At 42.4% G+C, this 24,583-nt stretch overlaps 1 protein-coding gene and 1 non-coding gene across 3 annotated transcripts in view; both read right to left on the bottom strand.

The window, feature by feature from the left end:
• The window catches only part of RTN1 (reticulon 1), a 269,417-nt gene that overhangs the window by 118,890 nt on the left and 125,944 nt on the right, over positions 1-24,583 (bottom strand). For both annotated transcript variants that reach the window (XM_056133580.1, XM_056133579.1), the window contains exons 2-3: positions 17,176-17,943; positions 4,346-5,101 (exon numbers count right to left, since the gene is read on the bottom strand). In XM_056133580.1, coding sequence (XP_055989555.1) covers positions 4,346-5,101; positions 17,176-17,926 — 1,507 coding nt within the window. In that variant the 5' untranslated portion in view covers positions 17,927-17,943. The remainder of the gene's footprint in view (positions 1-4,345; positions 5,102-17,175; positions 17,944-24,583) is intronic.
• LOC130042217 (small nucleolar RNA SNORA31) lies at positions 21,959-22,090 on the bottom strand. Its single transcript, XR_008795167.1, has one exon. It is a non-coding gene; the product is annotated as a small nucleolar RNA SNORA31 (small nucleolar RNA).

Raw genomic sequence — 24,583 nt, 5'->3', positions numbered from 1 at the left:
CTATCTCCTTTGCCTCTACCTATTCCAGTCACCATCATCTCATGCTTGCACTACTGTGATGATTTCCTAGTAGTTTTCCTAGGAGCTCTGTGCTTGTCTTCCTCCATTTTTCCCCCCACAGTGCAACTAGGGGACCTTCAATGCTAAGCAGATCACTTTACATTCTAGTTAAAAATCTGTCAACAGCTTCCTACAGTGTTTTTTTGTTTTGGGTTTTTTTTTTTTTATAAAGACCAAACACTACACAATGGTCTATACACATATTTTTCAGTTTCTAGAATGTCCTCAGAGATGGAAGAGCACTGGGGTGGTGAGGATCAGACCTGAGTTGCCCATGTGCAATTTTCTTTTTCAACAGTCTAACATGGAATGCTCAATATCACAGAAACCAGACTTCATTCAGCAATTAAGGACTCATCTTGTTGAAAGCTGATATGCACACAGTAGCTACAACAGAAGGGCCAGAGGACCTCAGTGTTAACTGTGAAATCCACACCATGAAAAATTCTTTCCAACAATTGTGACAGCCTGATTTATGAATTCAGTCTCAAAAAAAAAGTACTAGAGTCTAATGACATTTTTAAGAATGGTAGAAAAGAACTAAATGGGTCACACCTATTGTGATTCTCTCCCAAATATTTTCAGCTAGAAGACATATTTAGTATAATGCAAAAAGTAGTAACAGACATCATAAATGCTAGGTGTATTTGAAACCTCCATCTGGTAGTTTCATGCAAATCATTGCCCTAAGGAGGAGCTAAGCTTTTTCTGCCACTAGGGCCAAACCTTGCTAGTTCAGGCTGCTGCAGCAGCTGGCACCCAGGGAGGGAAGGTGCAGAGGGCTTCTACCCAGGGCATAGAAAGGGCTGGAAACGGTGAGACACCCCTAGATCTCTGTAATTAAAAAACATGATATACCAAGGGCATGCTTACCAAGCTGTTTTGCACTGCAAAGCTGCTTAGCTCATCTGCTTACAGCCAAAATTCTCTACAGAGGGTTCTTACAGAAAGTACAGGCTGATGCCCAGGTCCACTCTGATTTTTGGCATGCAGGAACCTGCATTTTCTGTCAGCAGTCCCAGACTCTCAGGTATACCTGATTGTCCTAGCAACATGTTGAAAATTCCATATTAACCAGTACTTCTCAGGGGCTGAGGTCTCTGATATATTCTTGAAAGTTCCACTTTCCAGATAATTTGAGCTACAGTTTTATAGCCAAGCATTACCAAAGAACTTGCACTGGCATTATTACAACCAAGTTATCCTTTGAACACCATCTCAGACCAACAAAGGTGCTCAGACACAGGCCTGACTTGGATGTTTGCAGCACCAAGGTATGTGATAATAGGAGGAGGCAGAGAACAAGTTCTGAGTAATAACATAAACCTACTACCCCATAGGGCAGGGCCCACAGGATATTCAATAAACAGTGGGGAGATAGTCCTGCAGCTGAGAAGAGAGGATTTTTCCAGAGCCAGAACCTGAGCAACACTGCACAAAAGGCAGCCCATGACAACCTGTGTGGATGAGAATGAAGAAGTGAGGAGCAAGAAAGGAGGAAACAAAACCCAGTCTGAGACACCAGAAATTTGGGAAGGGAGCTAGAGAATGGGAAGGAGAGGTCAGAGAGAGAGACACAAAGAAGACGTGTCAATGAGTTAAGTAATGAAAAGGTTCTGAGGAGAGAACAATTGGCACGTCTAATTTTGCTGCTCATTAAATAGGTCATCCGGGAAGGTATGAGGAAGCAGAATTACAAGGTAGCAGCAGCTCCAGGGTGCACAGAGCCTCGGAACTGGAGTCTGATGAGCCACTGTCTGTCTCCAGGCCAATAGCAGTGGAGTGTGTGAACAGCCAGGAAGCTGTCCAAACAGACCTTACTAGGGTCAATGCACCAGTAAGGCTTGAAGTCCCAAAACAGCATGTTATAATGCTATCAGATATTTGCCAAACCTTATTGTAATTCTGGGGTAGGAGGTATTGGGTCACACTGACTATGCTCACAGCTTACTCTAGCTCTGTGCCCAATGATCACTCCTGGGGATGTTTGGGGAAACATAAGTGATACTGGGGACGCAGGGTTGAATGGGATTGGCAGAGAGCAAGGCAATCAAAGTAAGTACTATCTCTCTGGCCTGCAGACCTTCCTCTAAATATTTCTGGGCATTTTTGAAACTTTGCCCAGCATCAGCAGACCTCCAAAGTCAGGCAAACCAGCATACTTGTAAATGCGGCTGATCCCGCCAGAAGCTTAATGGAAAAGAGGAGGCAACCATGGAGGCTGACGCACCCCGCTGTCCAGGGCAGCCTCATGGCTCTGTGTGCAGCCCTCCCACTACTGTCCACTGACAGTGATTAAGAAGGACCTGCAGGAAGCCAGGCAGCACTAACCTCTCAGCTGCTGAGATGGCACAGGTTGAGACCAAAAGGAAGCTCAGAACTAAATAACCTGCTGGCAGCAGTGTCATACGTAAGGACCTTCAGGGCACCCAAGCCCCCAAACTGCCTTTCAGCCTCTCTTTATAGAGACTGTCACTGAGCAGTGCGGTTCAGTGGGAGGCCGGATTTCAAAGGACCCCTTGGTGCAGAGGAGAGAAGAGGTTATTCACCCTGCCATGACTAATCATTGGAAAAGACTGCCACTCTCTCCTAACATCTAAACTTGGCAGCAGAGTACCCAAGCCATATGGGGCAACCCGCACAGAGCTTAGAATGACATCAGCCAGCACTGGCCATAAAACAAGCTCAGAATCCTTTGCAGTCACAGCTGCAGTTCTCCATCCCTTGAGCTCTTCATCAGATGTGTGGTCACTCAGTCATTCCCAGCTGTCACAGTGCTCTCTCTGCCAGACTGGGGAGGCAATGGGACTGCACAGTTCCCATTCTATTAGTCTACAGATTTATTTACTTTTGAGAATATGTCTATTTGAACAGCATTGTGGACATGGGAACTCTTCCTGGGGCACTCGAATGGTTGAAATGGAGACATGCCTGTGTTCAGGCTCAGGGCTAAGAACTGACATAGAACGTAAATCCAACACCTTTGAGACTGCAGGGATCAGGGTTGTTCACACTAATGTGCTCCCTGCAAATCCAGTGTTACCTCCCATACAGTATGCGTGGGGCGAAAAAAAAAAGCCCACTCCTCCATATTTATTTAACATTCCCCAACAAATACACAGGCCAACCTGTTAAATTTGCCATCGGTGTTTTTCTTGCACATACCCCATATGTCCGGGAGGAGTTATTTGAGAATTTAAGAGCAATTAGTTTGATCAGCCCCACATGATGACACCTTTCTAAGTCACCAGCATGAATTATCTTTTTTTTTAATTATTATATTCCTCCAGGCTAGAGCGATAGCACAGTGGGTAGGGCCTTGCAGGAGACTGACAGGGGCTATCCGGCTTTGATTTCTCCGCCCCTTTCGGAGAGCCCGGCAAGGTACCCAGAGTTATCTCGTCCGTATGACAAAGCCCGGCAAGGTACCCATGATGTATTGAATTTGCCAAACACAGTAACAACAAGTCTCATAATGGAGACTTTACTGGGCCAGTTCAAGCAAATCGGTGAACAACAGGAGGACAGTGCTATTATATTCCTCTAGGTTCCTCCCCACTCCCCATGTGCTGGTTTTAAAGAATCTCAAATGTAGCTCCCACGTTCTAAGGAAAAAGGCCCTGTCCTCTATTTTTACAGGAAACACTTTAATTGCTACTAACATCACTGAAGTTAGAATGCACACTGGAAGGCGGGTGTACCCTCAAAATCATTTAGCCTCAAGACAGAAAATACTTCCAAAATCACAGTAACTGAAGAGATGGGTGGAGGAGTCCCTGAATAAAGTTAGGCTTCTCGGATTTATCTGACGCTGACTTGAGCGTCCTTCATCAGAAGTGGCTACAGTCCACTAATTTGACCGCTCAGGGGGCAGTTCCCGGGCCTAACTCCCACTGTTTTATTAAATTCTGTTACCCTGCTGCTACCGGGGACAGTGGATGATTTGGGGGTCGGGGAGTAACGTTCTAGGTGATGGCGGGGAGGGTGGGAGTCTGAGAAAGAAAAAACGGGAGCCAGGGCATCAAACCAGAAAGCCAGCTCTTCTGAACCAACTTTGGAATAGGAGGAAAGGTCCACCAGGCCCGTTCCCGGACTATTTAGGGGACATGCTGGGTTCAGGCCATTCAAGGCCCATGGGACGGTTTCCTTGGTTAATTGTTAGACCCCTGGACGTCGGCGCAGGGCTGAGCACAAACACCTCTGTCTGCTCAATACCTCCCAGCGCTCAGGGCAAACACAAAGCCCCCCGACCCACCTCTCCACCCGGGAAGCGCCTGCACTTTACCTTTCTGCTTATTGAAAAACAGCAGAGCGGGCGCCAGCCCAGGCCCCTGTGGCTCTGGTCCCTTCGCGGCCAGGGGGCTCGAAGTGGACGTCATGGCAGCATCAGCAGATTTGCGGGGCGCCGGGGGTCCAGCGGGCGCCGGGGCCGCCTCTGCAGATGGCGGCTCCGGGCGGCCTGGAGCGGCAGCGGCCGCGGGGATGGTGTGGACGGGGCCCTGCTGGGCCAGACCCCGGGGGCTGGACATCACCTCCTCGGCCCGGGCTCCCGGCTCCTCCCGGATGGCGTCCAGGGCGGCCGGCTTCATGGGGGGCGAGTCCTGCTCCCGCTTGGGGCTCTCCTCCGAGGCCGAGGACGCGTCGCAGGACTCGATGATGAGCTCACTGTCCAGCTCGGCCTCGCGCTCCTCGCGCAGGATGCTGTACTGGATGGACGGCGACGCCGGCGACGGCGGGGGGCCGCCCACGTGGCCAAAGGTCACGTAGCTCGAGGGCAGCGCGTCCTCGGCGGCCAGCGGGTCCTCGGACACCAGCTCGATCTCTGAGTCCCCCGATTCTGCGCTGCTGGCCTCGTGGTCCAGGGGACTGGGGATGGTGGGCAGCCCCGACCTGGCTTTCGCCTCGGGCTTGGTGGCCGTGCGGCCCGCGGCCCTTGGGCTCTCGGTGGTCTCATAGGACAGGCCCTTGGCTTCTTTGATGGCAGTGATCAGCTCGTCCTCCGAGATGCTGCCTTTCCCCGGGGATTCCGTGGCAGATGGTTCTGTCGTCCCACAGAGGAAAGGAGAGCAGAGAGGCACACACACGGACAGACAGATGGACAGGGAGAGGAGAAATAAAACAAAATTCCATTAGAGGCAATGTTTTGTCATTGCTTGAGAAACACGTCTCTTATTAGGATGAAAAGAGTCTGTTTGCAGGCTGGCGCTGGAGAAGCAGGCCACCTGAACTAAAAGGCTAATTGCTGTTAGGGTCCAATGAATTGGTGTCTCAAGTACCTAGCTTCATCAACCTGTTTTAAAAAGCCACCCAACAATTTCTTAGCAACAGCACCTGGCTTTTATTTTTTCCTCCCCTTTCCTCAAGGTAGAAAACATTCTGCAAGTCATTGTTTTAATTTCTGATTCAGTCTCTCGGGGAACTTTTTCAGCATTACAGAACTCATCTGAAAATCTAATGTTTGTAACTAATTTGAATCACCACTATCACTTGTCTTAAAGTCACCCATTATTCCTTGCCTATTGCTATATATGTTCCCTACTTAGTAAGATCAAATAAGTAAATAAGTACCTAATCTGGGGCTGGAGCAATAGTAGAGCGGGTAGGGCATTTGCCTTGCACATGGCCAACCAGGGTTCGATTCCCAGCATCCCATATGGTCCCACGAGTAATTGCAGGAGTGATTCCTGAGTGCAAAGCCAGGAGTAACCCCTGAGCATGGCCGGGTGTTACCCAAAGAAAGCCAAAAACAAACAAACAAACAAACAGGAAACCTAATCTGGATCCTTATATACAACATGGCTTCTGAATTTTACATTTCCCATGAAAATCAACATTTTCAGTCTTTCTAAGTGAAAAGACTAGGTGAAGCAATATAAGCAGAAAAAAAAATTAAACCAATTTCACTAAGGCTATGCAAATTATCCTGCAGTGTTTCTAACTTTGGAGTCCAGGGTTTTGGGTTTTGGTACTTGAACCACACCAAGTGGTGCTCAGGGGCTACTCCCAGCTCAGTGCTTGTGGGTGGTTGTTGACAAGATGCTTGCAGGACCATGCAGTGCAGGCAAGGAATTAAACACTGGACTCCGCCATATAAAGTATGTGCTCTAGTCCTCTGAGCCATCTCCCCAGCCTCAGAGTTCACCATTAATTCCCTTTTCTCTCTTCATCACATCTTGAGAAAAACAAAACTTGAGAGTCTCTTCTAGTCCCTAGGGTCAATGAACTTGCCTTCTGCCTGATGTTAATCCAGATGGCCCCCAAACGTCACTGGCAATGGTAGTGATATTTCTCTGCTTAGTTGAGACAATCTCCTGTTCCCATGACAACAGCTCCCTGGAACTTGATATTCCCATGCCATGCAGCAGGGCCTTATTTCCTAGAGAACATCTCTGCTTTTTTTTCTTTTGGGGGGAGGAAGAGCTATTTCTCATTGTTTCAAGTGCTGAGGTCTCTGGGAGGAATACAGTTAGAGGATCTATTACTAGTATACTATCACTAGTTAGTCAGTTGCTTTCAATTGTGGGAGAACCCTGGATAAAACATTTTAACATTTTTGGATTCACTATAAAGAAGATTTGATTTTACCTTTAATACAATCATTCAATATTCTATTATTTATTAACAACCTATTTAATGTTAGGACTCTCCTCTGGGCTTCTGGGATATATTAGCAAATAAAATCTCTGCCTATATTTCTAGTGGGAGAAGATGGCAACATAAAAAATATGTATAATAATTATTGGTTCATTTAGAAGATGGTAAGTAGCATAGAATAAAAGAATGAGGGACAAGTAGGTGAGGATGAGTCTGTAATTTAAACAGGGAAATCAAGATAGGTTTTATTGAAAAGTAATCTGTATTCCACACTTGAGGAGGGCATGCGAGTGACTCATGAAGCTATCCAAAGAAAAAGAATGCACGCAAAGGGAACAGATAGTGCAAGAGCTCAGAGGTCAGAGCTGCAGTGATTGCTGGGTATCACCAGGAGGCCTGCACAAAGTGAACAGGGGAGAACAACAGGAAAAGAGGTAAAGCCATATGGGAAGGAGAGAGCCCATAGGACGTCATGCTGAGTGAAGTGAGAACCACTGGTGCAGAAACATGATATGATCTGTGTTGTTGTCTTGGTAACCTAAAAAAAAACACTTCATTGCCTCTCAAAAAATATAAAAAATGATTTATATTTTTAAAGGTTTATTGTATGATCCCAATCTTTATTTAATAAACCATCTAAACTCTATTTTACAGCAGAGTTCTTTTAATATGATGTACACATAATTCTGAGATATGACTTTGAACAGTAACAAGATACAAAAGTAACCAGGCTACCTCTGTATGGTAGGGCAGAGGGAAAAGAGGAAGAGAAAGAAGAGAGACAAGAGTCAATAAGGGGAGCTGGAGCGATAGCACAGTGGGTAGGGCATTTGCCTTGCACGTAGCTGACCCAGGTTCGATTCCCAGCATCCCAGGTGGTCCCCCAACCACCTCCAGGAGTAATTCCTGAGTGCAGAGCCACAAGTAACCCCTGAGCATTACCGGGTGTGACCCAAAAAGCAAAAAAAAAAAAGTGAATGAGGGATGGTCTGTCCCTCCAGAATATTGGAATAGCAGCATCAGGACCATCACAGTTCCACTTGTTGAGCATCTGCTGAGTTACAGGAAATTCACACCTTTTATACCTGGGGTTTAGAATCTGGTGGTGATTAAGTGACTTGTCCAAGTTCATGCTGGTGTTTTCTATATTGCCCCCCCCTTGAATTATTTCATATCTCTCTGTCCTTTCTGTGCTCTGAAAGGCTGACCTACATGGAAAGTGTTATTTTCAGCCAACAGGAATCACTGAAAGCAGGTGGGGGAATACTGGACTATTTACCCCTCTTCCTGCTCTACAAACACCAGATCTTTGAAGGCTTTGGGAAAGTTGTTCCCTGCCTAGGATCCTTTTAGTCTAGGCTTGCTAATGCCTACCCAGGTCCTGAGGGCTTCCTCTGCTATCTCTTTTTGGTCTCTTAATTGTTTCACACATCTCTAAATAACCCTTCTTTAAACTTTTCCCTTAGAACCTCTGAGACTGTCACTTGTTTCCTGCCAGGACTGGAATGATAAGGTCACATAGCTAGGAATGACTTGGCTTGAATTTGAACCCATTTCTTTCTGTTACATGTGCTTCTCATTATCATGTAACATATATATTTCTTAAAGGGGTGGCGTCTGAGATGGAGCAGATTATATTTTGTCAAATGAGAAGAGGAAAAGATAACCACTTGCAAGAAAAATTGGACTTCTCACCTCATGTCATGTACAAAAATTAAACTTCAAATTAACTAACTACCTAAATACTTGAACTATAGGGACCCATAAAACTTTGGAAGAAAACACGAAACAATCTTCTTGACCTTGGTTTGGATAGTGGCCTGTTTTATGTGACCCTGAAAGTAAAAGCAACACAATAAATATGCATAAACTAAACTTCAAAATTGAACACCAGTGCTTCAGAGGGTATCATCAAGAAAGAAAGTACAATTTACAGAATGGGAAAAAAATTACAAACCATATATCAGAGGTTACATTTGTATTCATTAAAAACTTACAACTCAATAATGAAGACAATTAAGCCAATTTATAAAAGGAAAATGCATAGTTTTTCAAATGTTTATACATAAAAACATGTGAAATATCCTTAATATCATTATTCAGTAGAATGATACAAGTCAAAATCACAATAAGATACCACTTCACTCACCCTGGGATGGCTAGAATACAGAAATCAAATAGTAAAAAAGCCTGTGTAGGAGATGGAGAAATTGGAAGCCTCCTACACTGCTTGTGAGGGTGTAAATTTTATAGTTGCTTTGAAAAACAGTGTAACAATTCCTCAAATACTTAAATGGAGTTAACATATGACCCAGAAATTCCAGGTACCTACCAAAGAGGAAAAAAAAATACCACAAAAAAGTCCAAATCAAAAACTGGTACACCAATGTTCTGAATACCACTCATCACTACAAAAAAGAATAAATAACCCTTTGTCCCTCAACTGATGAATGGACAAATAAAAAGTGGTAAATTCAAACAGTGGAATATTATGTGGCCATAAAAGTGAATGAAGTACTGATAAACACAACAAAGAAAATAAGTGTTGACAGCAATGTACTTAGAGAGATAAACCACAAGGGGCCATATCTTCCTGTTCTACCACCCTAGCAACTAGTGCAGAGCTTGACACACGGGAGCTACTCTAAATACAGTTCATGTGAGAACTAGATCAAACCTTGGAACAGTGGTTTTTAATAAGTTTTTTGAACTAAAAAACCACCCTCAGAAATTCTAGCTTTATAGAAATTAGGTCTATTTGAAGCCTGGGCATTTGCATTTTGTAACTACAGGGTAATTCTACCAGTCACCTCTAGTTAAAGTCGGCAGATTTAGTGAATAAAATTAGAGACTTCCCAGTAAACATTGAGTATCAGCACTCAAAATGAACATTTTTATATCAATTTTTGATATAAAATTTTATATAAAATACAGAATTAATTTTTACCTCCCAATTCTACCTTCATCTGAAAACTGCTGCGTTAAGACATTCAAAAAGGAGGCTCAAAACCACAATGAGATATCATTTCACACCACAGAGACTGGCCCACAACCACAAGAACAAAAGCAACCGGTGCTGGCGCGGATGTGGCGAGAAAGGGACCCTCCTTCACTGCTGGTGGGAATGCCGGCTGGTCCAACCCTTTTGGAAAACAGTATGGACGACTCTCAAAAAATTAGAATTTGATCTTCCATTTGAGCCAGCTATAGCACTCCTGGGAATATATCCCAGAGAGGCAAAAAGGTATAGTCGAAGTGACATCTGCAATTGTTTGTTCATTGCAGCACTCTTTACAATAGCCAGAATCTGGAAAAAACCTGAGTGCCCAAGAACAGATGACTGGTTAAAGAAACTTTGGTACATTTACACAATGGAGTACTATGTAGCTGTTAGAAAAGATGAAGTTATGAAATTTACATACAAGTGGTACTACATGGAAAGTATCATGTTAAGCGAAATGAGTCAGAAAGAGCGGGATAGACACAGAAAGATTGCATTCATCTGGGGAACATAAAGCAACAAAAAGGGAGATTAACACCCAGGAATGGCTGAGATTAGTACCAGGAATTTTGCTCCATGAATGGAAGGCCAGCCACAGGCTCTAGGTGAAAAGGAAGCTCAGATAGAGAAGAGAGTACCAAATGAAGGGTGTTGTGAGGGCCCTCCCAGGGTGAGAGAAGCATGCTAAAAGTAGTCGATAGACCAAACATGATTGCCACTCAAAGCCTCTCTTGCAAAACACAATACCCAAAAGAAGAGAGAGAGAACAAGGGGGAATACCCTGCCACAGAGGCAGGATGGGACGGGGGCGGGGGATGAGGGGGGGGGGGATGCTGGGACCCGTGGGGATGGATGACGGGCACTGGTGGAGGGATGGGCACTTGATCATTGTATAACTGAAACCCAAGCACAAAATTTGTAAGCCTATAACTGTACCTCATGGTTTTTCACTAATAAAAAAAGTAAATAAATAAAAAAAATTAAAAAAAGGACGCTCAAGAATAATTATAAGATCATATACTGTGGAGCGTGAGAGGAAAAAAGCTAGGTGAAATTCAATTTGGGAAAATAAATAAAATACCTTAAAAATACTTATTATGAGTCAAAAGGGACTCACAAAGGGAAAAAAGTGTGTGTGGTAGAGTAAGGGGTGATTTTCATACACTATGCTTCCTTCTAAGAAAATTTTGGGGTTTAGGGTTTGGGACCACACTATGTGATGCTCAGGAATACATGTGGGTTTGTCATATACAAATGCAAGCACCTTAACGCCTATACTATCTCTCCAGTTATGACCTTCCATCTTAATAGGAACTGAAAATTTAACAAAATGCTAGAAGAAATTGAGCAATTTTATAATAAGACCCTTTCCCTAACCTGGTTTAAAACTTTATAGTAAGAAAATGGTTATTATGTATCAAAACATAACCAGAAAAGCTAGCAAGGGGGCTCAAGCAATAGTACAGCAACCTGGGTTCAATCCCAGATATTCTATATAGTCCTCTGAGCAGAGCCAGGAGTAATTCCAGAGTGCAAAGCCAAGAGAAATCCCTGAGCATCACTAGGTGTGCCCCTCCCCCCCACCCCAAGCAAAACCAAAACCAATTTAAAAAAAAGGGCAAAACAAAATAAAAACAAGTAATCTTTGGGCCAGAAAGATAGTACAGCAGGTGAGGTGCTTGCTTGCCTTGCGTCCTGCTGACCCAGGTTTGATTCCCAGCATCCCATATGGTTTCCTGAGCATTGCCAAAAATAATTCCTGATTGCAGAGTCAGGAATAATCCCTAAAAAAAAGTCCAACTCTATTCTTTAAAAAATAAAAAAAAATCTAGCAATAGTCAATTAAAATAATTGACTAGGTATATAGAAATTGAGAAGGTTGAAACTATCATGCCTTACCAATTAGCAGCAGCAGCAAAGAGGAGATATGTTTGCTTCTGCTGCTAATGATGACAACATAATTAAGAAGGATCACAGGAAAGGTCCATGTGAGCTCAGTTATTAAGTATCAGATGCCAGTGTCCAGCTGTGAATGACACTACAAATGACATTACTAATCTCCCCTCCATTCATCCAGAGGATCATGGTAAAAATCAATTCAAGCCTGCCATTCTTCCCTACCTTCCCTAAAATCCTGCCACACAGAACTTCTGGCTGCAATCACAAAAGTCGTTCCTAGATCTGGGCCTCTATACAAGCAGTCCCCTTTTCCTAAAGCTCCCTTATCCCATTCAGGTCTCTGCTAAGCTCAGTTATTAGTAGGGAACAGACTTCCCTCTCTTTTACTGTCACTGTCCTCCCGTTGTTCATTGATTTGCTCGAGCGGGCCCAGTAACGTCTCCATTGCGACAATTGTTACTGTTTTTGGCACATCGAATACGTCATGGGTAGCTTGCCAGGCTTTGCCATGCGGGCGAGATACTCTCCGGGTAGCTTGCCAGGCTTTGCCGTGCCGGGGATATACTCTCTGAGAGGGGCGGAGGAATCGAACTCGGGCTGGCCATGTTGGCCACTTAGCAAGGCAAACGCCCTGCCCACTGTGCTATTGCTCCAGTCCCCGGTACTGAGAGCAAATTCAAATAGTTCAATCTCCGATTGTAGTTGCCAATAAGATCATTTTTTAAATTTCATTTCCTCTCTATTCACTAAGTTACTACAAATAATCCTAGCATACAACCGAACTCATGCAGTTTGCTACTACATAGATGGATCTGGAGAGTATCAATCATGCTGAGTAAAATCAGTCATAGGAGGATAGAAACAGAATGATCTGTCTCTTATGTAGGATATAAAGAAACATAGCGCAATAACGATGTTATTACTAAAGGCCATAGTAACTGAGAACTGAGGCTGGGGGTTAGGAGGAGACAGTGGAGGAAGGGGACAATGGCACCATGAAAGAGTAAAGCGTCTACTCTGATGGATGGGTGGTGCTACAGTGTTTTATGCATGAAACCCTACCATTGTTTTGTAAACCAGTGCCTAAACAAAAAAAATTCTAGAACACAACCACCCACATATCCTACTTTTTTCTAAAGCGTTTATGGACTATAGTACATAAGACCAAGGTAATAAAACTATTAACTGCCAAAGATATCAAAGAGCACCTTTGAATGAACCTTTTTTTTTTTGCTTTTTTGGGGTCACACCCAGAAATGCACAGGGGTTACTCCTGGCTCTGCACTCAGGAATCACTCCTGGCAGTGCCCAGGGGACCATATGTGATGCTGGGAATCGAACCAGGGCAGGCCGCATGCAAGGCAAACGCCCTACCCACTGCGCCATCACTACAGCACCATGAATCTTTCTTATGCTTATAAAAATGTGGAAACATGTCAGAGAAACAGTATAGCAGGCAGAGTGTTTGCCTGGATTCTACTTGGGTTCAATCCCTGGCATCTTCCAAAGCACTGCCAGTAGTGACCCCTGAATGCAAAGCCAGGAGCACTGCCTGGTGTGGTCCAAAAATCTAAAATTAAAAATAACAAAATTGTGACATCATCTAAATGTATTCTTAAACTCAGGGTCAAAGCAATCTCTTATACTGTACCTTACTTAATTTTTCTCCAAAACTCTTGTAGCCACCTGATATTGTCACACACACACAGTGCGTGCACATGCACGCACACACGCACGCGCACGCACACACACACACACGCACACGCACAATTCTTCCCAACAGATATATAGGTTCCATATAGGCAAAGATCTTGTGATTATTCCCTGAGGTGACAGACAGATAACTAGAATAAATGCTTTAATACAAATTCATTAAGAGAATGGATAAATGAACAATGCCATGTCCCAAATTGTATTTCCAGATTCTTTTTCATAGGGGAGGAGTGTTTGAGCCACAGCTGGCCGTGCTCAGGGACTAATCACTGGTGACGCCGAGGACCATATATGGTGCACAGATTAAATCAGATCAGCTGAGCCCAACGCAAGTGACTTATCTCTTATATTATGATTTTGGCCCCAAAACGAAATTCCTTATTCTGGTATATCAAGCTCAAATACCTGGATCCTGCCTATTTCTCCAACTCTTATTTCTACCAAAATTATTTTCTTCTGCTTTGTGCCATTTTTCAGTTCACAAATAAGACAGACTTTCTCTTACTTTACTTACTGTCTCTATACTCCTCTATGAATTGTGGGCTCCTTCTCACCAGTTAGATCTCAGATCATATGCCACCTCCTCATGGAAACTGTTCTGAACCCCTCATACCAACACTCTGATATTTCATGAGTAGGCAAATCACAGATCTCCTTGATAAAGAAAATAACTAGTTTTGGAAGATTTTTAATTGATTTATTTTTTTTTACATTGAGATGTCAATGGATTTATTTATCTTTTTTAGTTTATTTTTTTAATTTTTTTTAATTTTTAAATTTTTTTATTAGTACTGATTTATATTTGTATTGCTTATTTATTAGTAAGAGAAGCTGGAACGGTTGAATAGTGACTCCTTGACCATCATCCTTTTGGAGACTAACATCTTAATGAATGTCATGACCATGAGACACTGTTGCTTGGAGTTTATGTAAGCAATGACATGGTGACAGTGGGACAATGTGCTGGCATGTCAGGGCATGTACCACATTTTTCTAAAGTGTTTCACTTGCATTCACAATTGATCTTTGCTGAGAAAAAACTTTAAATATTTAATCTGCAAAAATTTTGGTTTATATCTCAGGGCATAATATTTGACAAGATGAAAATAGTTAAGTAGGTTGGTGAAACTTGCAAGATGGAATAATCTATTCAAATTGAAGGAAAATATCTTAGATTTCTTGTATAAGATGCAGGGTCTGTGGTTAAAACTGTTCTAAGTTTAAATTTCTCCTGATTAATAATTAACCTAAGGAGAATTATTCCCTAGAGATGATGATGTCCTTATTTATTATATAACAAACAATTCTTCTGTATACTGTTTTCTTTTTTCTCAGTTTCTATGTAGACTCTGTAATTCTTGGTGCTTATCTTATCTGCTGGGCCTAAAACTAGCAGTGTCCCAAGCCCCAATAAACGTAATCAAATACCACATTTTCAGTGTCTAGTAAAGAGTTTACAAGATGTGAAAATGATTACTTTAGCCTGTGGAAAGAAAAAGAACCAGGAGAAAGGCCTTGAGCACAAGTTGATTTCTTTGATCTCTCCGTTAACTGTGTTGTCTCTGTCCTATGACTCAGGTTTCTGCTGTGGTGCATGCGAGAGCTGCTGCATAGAGGAAAGACTGGTGTAATGAGACAGGAGACTTTTTCTTGAATAAACATTGTTCAGTTTAAGAGGAAAATCATTGCCCTAACCTCATGCTGACAAATTGGCAACTCATGAGTATAACGAAGGGTCAGATCTGTCTTCGTTAGAAACTATGTGTAAAGTTTCTTTGGAACCCCAGTAGGACATAACTAGTAAAAAAAATTCTGAAAAATTAATTAGCTTTATATCATCTTTATCATTAATTCTGTAAACTCTGATTTTTGTCTGAAACAGATGTCATATAGCACTGCATATATGTCATATAAATGGATATTTATGTGTTGGGGATATTTTGCTTCTTGATTTACCAGACAACCCTGGAGCTCTGGCTGATAATCTTAACTACATCGTCAGAGCCTTAGTACCTTTATGCTGTGGAATAAAGGACCACTTCCTGGAGATTATGAAGCAGGGATATAACTAAAATTATTGTTACAAAAATTTAATTAAAAAAAGGCTTATCCCAGTTATATCCCTGCCTCATGATGTCAGCTGGAACAAAGCAGAACTACTTCACACCTAGCCTGTTTTCCTTAGTTGCATCATGTCCCCAATATTACTCTACAGATTATTGTGAAGGTCACAATGCCTGCACACCTGTGTCCTCAAATCTCCTGAGGTTGACTCTTTCCATCAGCATCTTTAATGGTCATGTTAGACGGGAATCTTGCTGGATTACCCATAGTCTTCAATTGTCTCCAATTGCACTGAAGGATGGATATTTCCCAGGCCACCTGTTCTACCAGATGGCTTTATGTTTGTTTTTAATTGAGTGTTACCAGTCCTGACCAAAAGAATTATGTAGAAACTATTTGGTGAGTGAATGAATGAATTTTAAAAACTGGAGACCTGGTACTGTGTGTATTTAAGATCCTTGTGTCTATCTAGAAGAATGAATCTGAGATAAAAATGGACAAAAGAGAGTAGCTGATGTAATATTCTGTAGAGCAATGAGACTAGAGGGACCACCATGAAGTCATCTCCTTACTACTTGGTGCTAAACCCAGGTGGCGAGCCTACAGGTGGGAGATGCTTACAAGTGAGGCTGGCAGAGGGTGGGGGAGAAGTTCCTGCTATCTAGTTGGCCTCCCAGCTGGGTTTAGGTTCGCTTTGTATTGAAGAGGATGTATACAAGTTTTCTCTAACACAATACTTGAGTCAGAGTAGGATAATATTCAAATTCAAAGACCACCAAAGACCACAATCTTATGAATTCTGAACATCTTAAATTTCAACCATCTAAATTCTTTACTTTAAAAAACAAACTGCCATAGGTCCAAAGAAATAGTACACTCGGTGTGGCATTTTCCTTGCATGTGGCCAACGTGGGTTTTATCCCTGGCACCCCATACCATCCCCCTAGCCAAGTGTGATCCCTGAGCATAGGGCCAAGAGTAAGCCCTGAGCACTGTCAGTTGTGCCCCCACCCCCCGACTACCCTCCAAAAAATAAAAGGAAATTTTTTAGGAGAAAGAAAGAAAAAGGGAAAGAAAGAAAGAAAGAAAGAAAGAAAGAAAGAAAGAAAGAAAGAAAGAAAGAAAGAAGAGGAAAGAAAGAGAAAGAAAGAATGAAAGAAAGAGAGAGAGAAGGAAGGAAGGAAGGAAGGAAGGAAGGAAGGAAGGAAGGAAGGAAGGAAGGGATGGAGGGAGGGAGGGACGGAGGGAGAAAGGAGAAAAGAAGGAAAGAAAAGAAAAACGCCATGAAGAACTATTAAAATGACAGTGCGGAACTGAAGAGGGAGAGGAAGAGTACCCTCTGTTTTGGCATTATCCTTCTGTTCACTCTTTCAAAAGGCCCTGAAGCCCCCACTTCTTCACTGTGCAGATTTTGAGGCGGGGCCAAGAAAGCCAATGGCCTACCCAAGGTACTCAAGATTCTCTGGGGACAGTAGCCATAGTTCTCACCCCCTGATTTCTCCAGGAGGTTGAAGGGGGGCTGGGAAAGCTAATCTAAAATTAAGTGGCTCCTCTCTTTTCGTTCTGAATCACAGGGACACATGAAGATTGAATGTTTTTATGCATTTCATCCTTATACTGCTCCCTTCAAATTAAAAGAATGAATAACTTCAGAAAGCAAACGTGAGAGAACACTAAGAAAAATTCTGATGATCTGCCTTTGTACAATGGGCACAAAACAGAAAAGGCTGTATGTTAAATCAGTTCAATGGGGACAGAAGAAGGCCCTATGGTAATGTATTTCTATTCTCTTTTTGTTGGCTTTCTCCTGGATTTTCCTCAGACAGAGAATACTGTCCCCTTACCTGTCCCAGAAGATGGAGGAGTGACAGATCCTGGGCTGTCATCTTCAGGCTCTGAGACAGTGACAGTGGGGACTGTGTCAGGGCTTGGTTTCAGGCAGATCTCTTGCTTTTCAGGGCTCTGCTCTTGGGAAGCCATTTCAATGGCAGGATCGATCTCAGTCAGTGTGATTTTGACGGGGGCAGTGACCAGAGAAGCACTGTGCTGCTCTTCTGAGAGATCATCTATGTAAGGGGCAAAAGTGGACTCTTCAAATAAATGGTCCTTGAGGATTTTTCCCTCCACAGGTGCAGGCTTCTCAGGCTCACGGACCTCTTTGGACTTTGTTGAGATTTCAGGGTCCTCATTCTTAAAGTCCAAGTTTTCCTCTTCCAGCTTGGGGGGATGCTGCTCCTGGCATTTCCCCTCCTCTGGTCTGGCTATGTCAATGTACTTATAGGCATCTGCTTTCATCTGGTCTAGGGGGTCTGCTAAGATCTTGTTCACCTCGGTGGATTCTGCAGGAGTCATCTCTATTCCAGAATCAGAACTAAATAAACCAGGAGGCTCCGTCCCAGGCACATCTGGGAAAGGGGGCCCCGGGGGGCTCAACTCCTCAGGGCTCTCTGATGTGGTGATGTGGCCATTTTCCTTCTGAAGAATGCCAGTGAAATACGTGGAATCCTCCTGAGGTGGGCAACGGACATCAGAAATCAGAGACGTGTAGCATGCTCCATCCTCGTCTTTTGGCTCGGCTGAAAAGGTTCGATTCATGGAAACATCTGGTGCACCTACGAATCAAAGCAGCATCAGACAGTGAGTGGCACCTGGCTTCAGTGCCCTATTGCCAACCCCACAGCACCCTTTCTTCTCCAGAGCCCATGTTCCCTGGGTTCCTTTGGACCCTTGAAAACACTCCTTTCCCTTGTTTCCCTGAGTCTATCACACTGGAAATCACCTGGAAGCAGACCCCAGAAGCTCATGTAGGCAGCCACACTCAGGGCAAACCCTACACTCAACTAGAAAGCTGATTTTCAGTATCTTCAGGACACAGTGACTGCTCCTATTCTGTTGCCTTCCTGGTTAGCAATGACTCCCGAAGTAGAGGCAGAAATACAGGCTAATTCAGGCTAATTGGTGTTAGGACACGTCACAGGGGAGAGGGGTGTTTTGGAAGAACCCCCGGGGACTGCTGCCCCATTCAGGGATCCCTGTTTCATCTGCAGTGATGCTATCTGTCCCTTCACATTTCAGCTATTAATTTTATTTGTATTCTTTTATGATGGTCCCAGGGACCAAAATATGCAAGGCAAGGAGTCTGCTGCTGAGGTACCTTCATGTTTTACAGGATCAGAGAAAGGGACTCTTGCTAGTTTTCTTTCTGATGACCTCATCCTCAAAGCATGTAACCTAATAGCATACTTCTTAATTTCTTCAGTTTTCCCCTTCATTCTATTTCCCTCCTTATTCATGCTCTTCTATGTCTTCTTTACCCACTATTCAAAATAAGAACTATGCACTGCTCAGGGATTTCTTAGTTCCATGGTGAGGCTCAGGCAAAAGAAATTTTCAAGTTCAAGTCTATAGACTCACCTGTTCTTTATTCTACTCATAAGCCAGTTGAAAAGAAAATAGTAATAACAATAATAATATAATAATAATAATAATAATAATAATAAAACCTCTTTTTCCTCTGCTACAAGAAGGGATGAAAACTAATGTGTACTGAGGCCTTGATATCTAAGCAGCAGGATTTTATTCAATTCTTACAACTATTATATATATATATATATATATATTAAGCCCACACTTTCAACACACACATCCACACATAACCTTTGAGATAGTCCTCAAGAACCACTGGGGATTAGGACAGCAACTCACAAAATTATAAAAGTAGAAGAAATTATATAATAATACTTGAGAACTTGCTATTTGTCAAATTTAGTTCCAAGTTTTATTAATATTAACTTATTGAAACACTAAAATAAGCTTATAAGATCAGTGGTAACATTAGTCTCATTGTACAGGTGAGGAAACTAAGGCACAGAGAAGTCAAATAATTCACCTAAGTTCTCACAGGCAGAAAGTGGCAGAATTAAGACTCAAACTCAGGCAACCTCAAAGTCAGTAAAACTTTTGTTCCTCCTTTAACTAGTTTGTAAAGTTGTTTTCTGAAAAAAGAAAAATTTTAGTCCAAGTAATTACAAATGAACTTACATCTGTTTTTGTCCTGGTTCCCAACTTCCTTTCAGGCACTAGCAATTTTCCATCTAAGAGGAAAGCATCCCTTGCCTCCCTATCTCCACACAAGCTAGCTTCATTCCTGGAAAGGCTGCTCCCACAATCTAACCCCTCCCTTACAAATGGTCACTCTACACCTTTGCTCTAAGAATCCTAACCACTCTATCTCCAACTATGTCCATCCTGATGTCCCACCTTATTTCTAGCCAATCATAGTCCCTCCCACCCTCCAATCTTCCCTGTCACTGTTTCTGTTTCTCTCACTTACTACCTTTTTTTTCTCACCTGCTGTATCTTCCCTTTCTAGGTAAATTTCTTTTATTTTTTTCACAGACTGTCTTCACTCATGGTGCCCCAGAATGGGACGGGTGAGCCCTCCCCTCCCCAAGGGACCCAGTCCTGGCAGCTGACCTCCACTACCGAACTGCCACCACACTCCAGGCCACTTTTTGGACCACGCGGCCATGAGGTGATACATTATAACACTTCCTACTCATTACAAGACACTTCGTATGCATTTTCCATAATTACTACACCATATTTGATGGGGTTCATTCAGTAGGCAACAAATCATAGAGAGAAATACATAAATATATGCTTCTCGGAGAGCCCAGCAAGCTACCCAGAGAATCCTGCCCACACAGGCAGAGCCTGGCAAGCTCCCCGTGGTGTATTCGATATGCCAAAACCAGTAACGACAACAAGTCTCATACCCCTGACCCTGATAGAGCCTCCAATTGTTGGGAAAAGACAAGTAAGAAGGGGCTGCTAAAATCTCAGGGCTGGGAGGAATAGAGATATTAGCAGCACCCACTCAAGTAAATCAAACAATGGGATGATAATGATACAATGATACAATTATTTTTTTTTTAATGAATCAAGGTGAGGTACAGTTATAGACTTACAAGCTTTCTACTTAAATTTCATGAGGACAAGAAATTTCAACTATTTCAATTCACTACTATAGTCCAACACCTAGAACAGGACCAGGCATATAATAAGTAATCAATAAAAAAATTGCCAAATAAAAGGAAATAATTATGAAACTTAGAATTAAGCTCAAGCTTAGTTCCTCCTGGATTGCATGAGAATGAAGACTAAAAACTTTCCTCAAATTGCTAGGGACATTCACTTCATTCAACAAGCAGCCTAATTTTGAAAATAACAAGCCAGTTCAAATAATTTCTGGTTTCGCCTTCTCTAGATGGAATCCCAGCGACCATGAGCTTCTACAAGCATGGCTCTGGTATGCGGGTACCAGGACTATTTTCCGAACTGCATGGGGACCCCAGGCCGAGTAGTTCCACCCCAGTTCCCAGGCAGCTTCTGATCCCTGGAAGCCTACAACCCACCCCCAGCACCATCTTACAGCACACAGCAGCAAAGAAAACTGGCCAGCAGGCCCCACAACTCCCGGAGAATTCTCCAGACACCATACTGAACCAATATCACCAGGATGTCCCAGGTGGGGTAGGTGCTATCTCCCCGCTTTCTCCATATGGAATCCCGGCTACCATGAGCTTCTACAAGCATGGCTCCCGTATGCAGGTACTAGGACTATTTTCTGAACCACGTGGCCGCGCAAAGTGATCAATGGAAAGTAAATGATCTAGCATTTGTCCCTGAAAGATAGGCTTGAATGGTCCTGGGAAAATCTGAGCGAAATATAATGCCCAATCAAAATGTATCTGGACTGTCCATTTAACTTTGGTGTTATGCCGCCCTGGGAGGGGAAGGGTGCCTGTCACTCCACCTCTCCTGCAGTGGCAGCATGGTGGCCTCCATCTTTTAGAGCCTAATGAACAACAAGGTATGAGATTGCATTGACGAGGCATGTGGGAGCTTGTGAGATGGGGGTGGAATCGGCTCTGCTCCCCACCATGACAATGCCCTGAGTTGCCACCCTCAAATGCCTCCTCCAGCTCCTGAACGACCATGATCCTAGAGGCACACAAACCAATCTCAGAACCCAGGGGCTTTTGGCAGTAATCACTCTAGACTTATTACTAAAATATCAGAAATCCAAATTTGCATGGCCACTATTGCAGCCACACGACACCAAATGTTCTTCATAATCAGCAATAGAAAACAAATTATCTAATTATGTCATTTTGGCAGGTCTGGATGTTGGGGAAAATTCCCAATAATAATGTTGGGTCTTTTGTCATAATATTGAATGTGATCAACGTAGAGAGAGAAAAGTGGAAATTTGCCACACAGGTGGTGGGGTGGGTGGGTGGGGGTTTTACTAGCGTTCTTGGTGGTAGAACATGTGCACTGGTGAAGGGACGGGTGTTTGATCATTGTATGACCAACCGAGACTAAACTGAAAGGCTTTGTGATTGTTCTCACAGTGATTCAATAAATAAAAAATTTAAAAATTTTTTTTAAAAAAAGCAAAGAGATATAGAAACAAGCAGAAAGATGCTTGTTCCCAACTTAAAGAGCAAGCTTTTTTTCTTTTTAATTTGCTTCTAATTTTTCTGATATTTTAATTCCTTTGTGAAGCAAGTCAGGTTCTCACTGCTTACAGTTTGTGAGATGCACACATTTTTGTTTCTTTCCTGTAGTCCAGGTCATTCTGGACTGCCACCACCAGGCAGACAGAAAGTTCAAGGATGCTTTTCTCCTGCAGCTGAAAGGAAATCTTGGCAGCAGACAAGCAACTGCTGCAGGTCTGTCAAGTAGATGCATCTAATGACAGATTCTTATAAAAGAGAAAAAAGTAGTTCCATATATAGAGAAATAAAAAAGAAAAAGAATTACAGGGCTGTTTACATAATATCTTTTTATGTCAATTTTATAGGAGCTAGATAACATGATGATGGATGTGGAATAACAGAATGATAATAAATAAATGATAGGTAGATTGATAGGTAGACAGAATACTGGTGTAGACTTGAACAACTTTTCTGAAAGCAACATAATATATTTTACCTGAGGCTACTTTGGGGCAGAAGCTCGGACTTGAGGGGTGAGGGTTTTACATTTTAGTTTTTTTCTTGGTTTTACTGTTAAAAAGTCCTAGCTGTATGGAGAGTAATTATTTTAATTTATTTAAAAGATATAAATTTATACAATTTTAGAATTCCAGGAGCATGCGGCTACTTTTGTGACCACACAACCTCTCATGATATTCATAATAAGCAACAGAAAAATAAACTCTCTAGCAACTGCCAATGGCAGGCAGGCTTGAATGGTGATGGGAAAATCTGAAATAATGGTGGTGGGACTCATGTTGAAATACTGAATGTAATCAATGTGAACAACCTTATGAAAATAAAATTTAAAAATTAAAAAAAATAAAATTGCTACTGAATATGAAAAAATAAAAGATGTAAATTTATTGTGTCATAGATTGTGGGAAAATGAACATTTTTCATCCTTCTTTAAAAGTCCACAATTTTTTTAAAACCTTGGAGGGGACAATAAAGAAAAATATAGCTGGAATGGTCTAGAACGAAGATTAAACCTCAGATGGTGACGTGCCCAACATGGTCAGAAATGCAGGAAGAGGCATTTTTAGAGACGGAGAACTTCCTCCTCCCCACACTTGCCTCACGTAATGATGGACTTCCCATAAAAAGTCATCGAGCAACTAGGTACTAGCATCAACAGGGTTAAAATAAATAAAAGGAAATCGGGCTTAAAAAAGAACCTCTTACGATTTGTGCAAGCATTTCCTCTCTATAGATAAAACTGAACGAGATGACAAAAACAACAAAAAAAATAATTTCTGGTTTTCATTTTTGGATTTGGGGAGATGGGGGCTTTTGGCCACATCTGGTGGTGCTCAGAAGACCATATGCTGTGCAGGCATGGAACCAGAGTTGGTTACATTGCAAGGCCTTATCACCTGTATCAGCTCTCCAGTTGCATCTATACAATTGTGCTAGACTTCTACTTGTATTTCCTTTGCATTTGTCTTTATCAGTTATACCCAAAAAGTCTCAATTTAACAAAAGGCAAAAATACTAGCAATAGTGATGGCTTTATTGCCTACTGTAAAGAGATCACCAAAGAAACAGACTATATTTAGAAGCCCTGTGTGCTACCCATCATACAACAGAGACAGAAAAAAAAATAAATTTAAATCAATATTTGCACACACACATTTGTCCTAACAATTTTTAAAGTTCCTTTCAAATATATGGGATCCACCTTCATGTGCACCTTCCAGGATACAGGAAAATCAGTGCTGAGATATTTTACCATGGACATCTGGATCCTGGTGTACTCTATCACAATTATTGGAACCATTTCCAAATGTTAAATGAATGTGCGTGTCAGGAAAGATAATACACTTAGTGATGTACACAGTCAACCCTAGTTAGATTCTCTTGAGCACTTCTAGGAGTTATCTCTGAGCACAGATCGAGGTAAGCCCTAACCCCCTATGGTTATGGCCCCCAAACAGTTATTGTTCACCAGACGGTAAGAAAGGGATTGCCCAAACCCTCAGGAGAGGAAGATCTCTTGACATATACTAGAGATGGTTTTCTGGACTATGCAGTAGGTCGTTTCCTGGGGGTATACATCAAATTTATCATCAACTCACTCAAACTCAAGTCTTTTATTGCAGGAGGTCCAGAGGACTCCTGGTCCTCTTTGTCAAACCCATATATTGCACATCCCTCCAGCCCACTATCTCCTACTACCAGTTGTCACACTAAGTACAGTTGTCATCATCTCCACCATTGGCCCCAGGCTCTGGTTCATATAATCTGCCCATAGCTTCTCCAACATTTTGACCTTCCAACTTCCATATACAAATCTCTCCCTTTAAGTCTTCGCTGGATAATCTTTAAAGGCTACAGTCTGGCATTTGAGATGACGTGACACAAGTCCTCAAAGCCTGTCCCTCTGTTCTTCTCTCCCTTCACTACAGTCCTTCACAATCTCACACTCAATCCCCTGGCATTTACAACCTGATCTTTCACGCTTTAGACTCTGAGCTCTGGTCAAATAATCTGCCCATAGCTTCTCCAACACTTTCCTTCCAACATATATATATATATATATATATATATATATATATATATATATATATCTCCCTTTTAACCTTAAGGTATTAAAGATGAGCAGTTTTAAATGCTACCTTTTACCTGTCACAACCCGAATCCTTCCAATTATTCTCTCTCCTTCTTCTTACACACGGCATGTATGTCATCAGACATCTGTGTACCC

This window comes from Sorex fumeus, unplaced genomic scaffold (assembly GCF_029834395.1).
Source record: "Sorex fumeus unplaced genomic scaffold, SorFum_2.1 ptg000098l, whole genome shotgun sequence".
In the NCBI taxonomy this organism is placed as follows: Eukaryota; Metazoa; Chordata; class Mammalia; order Eulipotyphla; family Soricidae; genus Sorex; species Sorex fumeus.
The sequence above is the reverse complement of the archived record's forward strand: the minus strand, read 5'-3'. Positions and strand labels throughout refer to the sequence as shown.